Genomic DNA, 4,543 nt, shown 5'->3' with positions numbered 1-4,543 from the left:
GAGGAGGAGGAGGAGGTGGAGGTGGAGGTGGAGGAGGAGAGGGTTAGAAGGGGTTCGGGATCCGGGTGTTTCGAGGGCGAAGAGGGTGGTGAATCGGATGCAGAGAGAGAAGAGAGGGTCTGGTGGAGGGAAGGAGGCCAGTGGGGTGGTGGAGAGGTTGGGAGGGTAGTGATGTACTGCCCGTGTCGATAATTATCGGTGGCTGATTAACCGGCCGCCGGTTCGCGCCCCATAACTCTCGACGTCCGATTATTTTGCCCCGTTTGCCATGCACCAATTCCTATATAACGTGTAGCCACGTCCTACCAAGCCTTTACATTATCACCTGCGGTGCAACACTGTCGCGCACCTTTTTCCAAACTATTGCGGATTGCGGCGGCCCACGGTTTCGCGGTTTCAAGATCGTCCACGTTCCAATAACAATAATAGTGATGTCTGTGCCCCGCCCCTTATCTTTTATTACGCATCGACGCTGTCGATAATTCGTCTAAAATTTCCCCTCCTCCCCTTCGCTATTTTTCCTACGATCAATTACTCTCTTCGTAAACGTCGACGATATCCAAAACGATCAAGTAACATATAATTGATCTACACACAAACAAAGAAAATAAGAAAACGAAGGATTACAATCCCTTTACGTCGATATCCCTTTATTATAAACGGTTATTTTTCGCGTCACTCGTGCGCCGAATAGGGATCATGCCAGCAATTCACCCGCCTTGACGAACGAAGACCAAACGTTTAAAAATATCGGTTTAATAGAGAGAAGCTTGTAAACAGCTTCGAATCGTTTATTTAAAAGGGAAAGAAAAGGGAAAAAGAAATGTAATAAAGCCGACAACGCATGCTTTGCTTTTAAACAGCTTTCCTTACCAAGTAATCCGTATTCCCCCGTTCTCCCCTCTACCAACGTATTTTTGTGCACACGCGTGTCCTTCCTTAGAAAGAAGGTGGCGGGTAACTGGTGGACCAACGTTGGAGAGGCCGTAGCGAGCGACGCGGAGGTGATAATTACAGGTGGGATTGCCGCAGCCGGGATTCGCAGGCAGGTAGGTAGGTAGGTACGTAGAACAATTTGCCACGCGCCCGCTTTCGGATAGCAGATAACGTTGATCGGTGGGGCGCAACGTGCCGCTGCATTCGCACTCGGCCTCGAGGCACGACCGAACGCAACTCCCTGTCCGCGTAACTTTTCTTTCGAGCTCGAGTAACGATTCTGCGATTCGTTCGATCGGCCGACAAAGATAACCCGATACTCGCCGCGCGCCAAATACGCAAATGAAGATGTAGGACGCGATAGGTGTTCTTTTCGCGCGATACCAGTTTTTCCCTGCATCGTTGCGCCCATTGGTGTGGTGGCAGGGACGTTACCAACGCTTTCTGCGTTCTTAGGAAAATGTCGATTTAAGGAAAACGGTTCGTCGGGAGAGAGAGAGAGAGAGAGAGATACGCGCGCGAAATCGAAGCGAAACGAAGCGGGACCCACGCTAAGTCAAAGATTCGAGTTAAAAACGAGGAGGAGGAATTCGGTCACGATCCATCGGACGAGATCCCCAATTTAGGAGTTCCCTCTCTCTATATTCATAATTCGTATGAAACGAATTAACACGTTCGATCAATTTGTTTTTTTAAATATCATTGAGGTAAGTAAGGAGGAAACTTATCGAAAATATCGAGAAGAAAAAAGAAAAAGAGAAAGAAAAGATTCGAAAAAGAAACATGGAAGGACGTTGAAACGAGAAGATGGCGCATCTTTTTCTCGATTTGCGTAGAACAATTTTTGCCCGATCGATCGCGGAGTAAATATTGACGCGTTGGCAATTTGCGAGCGCAGATCGTCGAATGATCGTCCGGGCTATATTCTGTACTTTACACGCGAGCCGCAACCTATGCTATTTGCGCACAATGCATTACGGGCGAAATATGCGGATAATACGAATCCACGGATACGGTTACGAATTCGTGGATAAAGCAATCGCGGAGAATTACAATAAATCCGCAGTTAATGTATACCAGCGGGCGTTAGTTATTACGAGTTGGCCGAAGCGCAGTCTATTTACGCTTGCACCCAACGTGATTCATAATGCGCGTGGAGATAATGAGCAATTTGTAATATATCCGAATGTAATTCGCAACTAGTCCGCGTTCCCGCGGATGCTGTTCAATTTAATGCCGTATTTCACTGCCTCGTCCGACAAAAATTTATTAATTCGTTCACCCACGCTCTGCTCTTTTGTTACATGTATATATGTATGCTTTTATTACATGCACGAACGAACACGCCTCTTTACAACTTTTCTTTCCGAATTAATTCCGCGAAAACGAAAATTTTCCGTAACTTTGCAGATATACGAGTAAAGTTTCGCGATTACATTTAGGTAAAACGTAAAACGTATTCACCGATTTGCGAAAGCAACAATCGCTTTACAACTTTCCCTTCGTCCGTATATTCCTTTTACTTTCGACCCTAGAGTCGCAGGGAAAGTCATTGTTTTTCCACGCAACTCGTCCCTCGCTCGGAACCACGGATGGTTTACTGCTTCATTAGGTGGCTAACTTTTTTAGGGGTTTTTAAAAAGCGCGAGAGTTTATGTCCGTTCGCTGGGAGTTTTAAAACAGTTTCGCCAACCCCGCTCGCAACCCCCCCTCTTTTCGAGTCGACGTACACCGCCACACCGTTCTCTCTTCGCCAAGGAAATGAAACTTTCCACGGTAAATTTGAACGGAAACCGATTTGTCTTGCGCCGTTGTTGTTTCGATCGAGCACCGATTCGAAAGAGCGTCACTCGCCATTATTCAATTTTTAACCGATTCGCCGTAATCGAGGATAGATATCGAACGTAAAATGAAATTTCAAACGCTTTTCATAATAAAATACGCGATCGCGTTACGCGTATTACCGATATTTATTAATTTACAACGAGTTCGTTTCGCGTATAAAATTGTATTAACGCGAAATTTTACGCGCATCGATGCAACGAGCAGGATGATGGCATCGAATTAACGTTAAAAACAACAAAGTCATTGTCCGTATTTTCGATTCGATTACTCCTCACTTAACGAATATATCTAATTCAGTCGTATTGTTTCGTTATTTTTCTCTCTTTCTCTCTCTCTCTCTCTCTTTGCGAATCGATACCCGTGCGGTGAAACAAATTGTCTCTGTTATTTTTTTTCAATCGAAGATGGCTCGATCGATTCGATGAAATATCGAAGAAAACGGAAAAAAAAAAAAAAAAATGGAGCTATAAAATTCGTGGTTAAGCCGCGATAATTTTTCGGTTTTTCCTTGAGACGCGGAAAGGGCGGAATAGCCCGGAGGAAAAACGATCGAGCGAAAGAAGGGGAGGAGAGCAAAAGGCGCTAAAATTCTCAATTACATTAACTCGATTCCGGTCGCCCACTCCCGTGTCACGCCACTTGGAAGGGGTTAGTTAAGAGAACCGCTATTGGATTAGCGAGCCCCCAACCCGCTCGGTTTACCTCCTCGAGTCCGCGTATCTGTACCTTCGTCGTTTGCACGTCGTACAAATCCCTTAAGCGAGGCTGCAATAAAGCACGGTTTATCGTTCGCCAAATGCAGCTACGTGTGAACCGCTTTGAAACGCTCGGTTTCCAAAGATAAACTGGATATTTGTTCGCGTGGCACGAAATACCACGAGACATTGTCGCTCCCCGATGACGCGTCATAATTCGGACGTGTCTTCGAATTTAAAGAGAGAAAAATAAAGAGGGGAAGAAAGAGTTTTTCCATTCTCTTATCTCAGACGGATGCTCGATCTTTTTTCTTCTCGATATTTTCCTGGCCCGGATTGAAAATTTCGTTTCATACTTTAATAATAACGATAAGAAAAATCTATCTATCTAAATTGGACATTTTAAAATTATTATTCGTTCGTCAAATTTATCTTTCCTCGTAAATATTCGTGTAAATATTTTTCTCTCGTCGTTCCGCGCAATGTAAACGATACTCTCTATCCGACGGATCGCGACATTGCGATGGCGAATACATACTTTTCTCCGAATTTTTACGCAAATTTCCAAGAAAATTAACAGCGTTGCGAACGATTCGAAATATTTAACATACGACGCGCACGTTCTCTTCGAAACATTGTTCAATCTATCCTTAGCGATATCACGGTACATTACTCGTGCTTGTGAAACAGAAAACAAACAAAACAAACTCTTGTCCCACGTTACAATTTGTCGCGTAGTAGAGAATTTCCGTTATTAGCGACAGGATCGATTCACTTTTACCTCGAGATACGAAGATAAAATGTAGGCGAAACGAGGGAGGGGAGGAAGAAGAAGCAAAGAAAACAAAAAAGAAAAAAAGAAAAAAGAAAGGAGGGGTAATACTCACGTTCCGTTGTCGGCGAGCGCGGGCTGTGGCCAAGCACGTGGCACCGGTTCCTCCTTGAGTATCTGCCTCATGTCCTGAGGCGCGAAAACGAGAGGCGCCCGCGGGTGGTGATGAGGCGGAGGCGGTGGTGGAGCTACACTCGCCCCGTACAGCTTACGTCCCCAGTGGCCCTCGAGTTCG

At 45.2% G+C, this 4,543-nt stretch overlaps 1 protein-coding gene across 6 annotated transcripts in view; it reads right to left on the bottom strand.

Moving 5' to 3' along the window:
- Positions 1-4,543, bottom strand: part of LOC102676797 (transcription factor collier) — a 124,871-nt gene that overhangs the window by 64,151 nt on the left and 56,177 nt on the right. For 4 of the 6 annotated variants that reach the window (XR_004151543.1, XR_004151544.1, XM_031514047.1 and 1 more), the window contains exon 1: positions 4,364-4,537. The exons of the other annotated variants lie outside the window; for them this stretch is intronic. Coding sequence is in view for 2 of the 4 variants with exons in the window: in XM_031514047.1 (XP_031369907.1) it covers positions 4,364-4,434 (71 nt within the window). In the remaining 2 variants the exon portion in view is untranslated. Of the gene's footprint in view, positions 1-4,363; positions 4,538-4,543 lie in introns of those variants that run through there. 6 annotated transcript variants of the gene reach the window in all.

Source organism: Apis dorsata, unplaced genomic scaffold (assembly GCF_000469605.1).
Source record: "Apis dorsata unplaced genomic scaffold, Apis dorsata 1.3 scaffold_867, whole genome shotgun sequence".
In the NCBI taxonomy this organism is placed as follows: Eukaryota; Metazoa; Arthropoda; class Insecta; order Hymenoptera; family Apidae; genus Apis; species Apis dorsata.
Note: the sequence above shows the minus strand (reverse complement) of the source record. Positions and strands in the feature narration are given on the sequence as shown.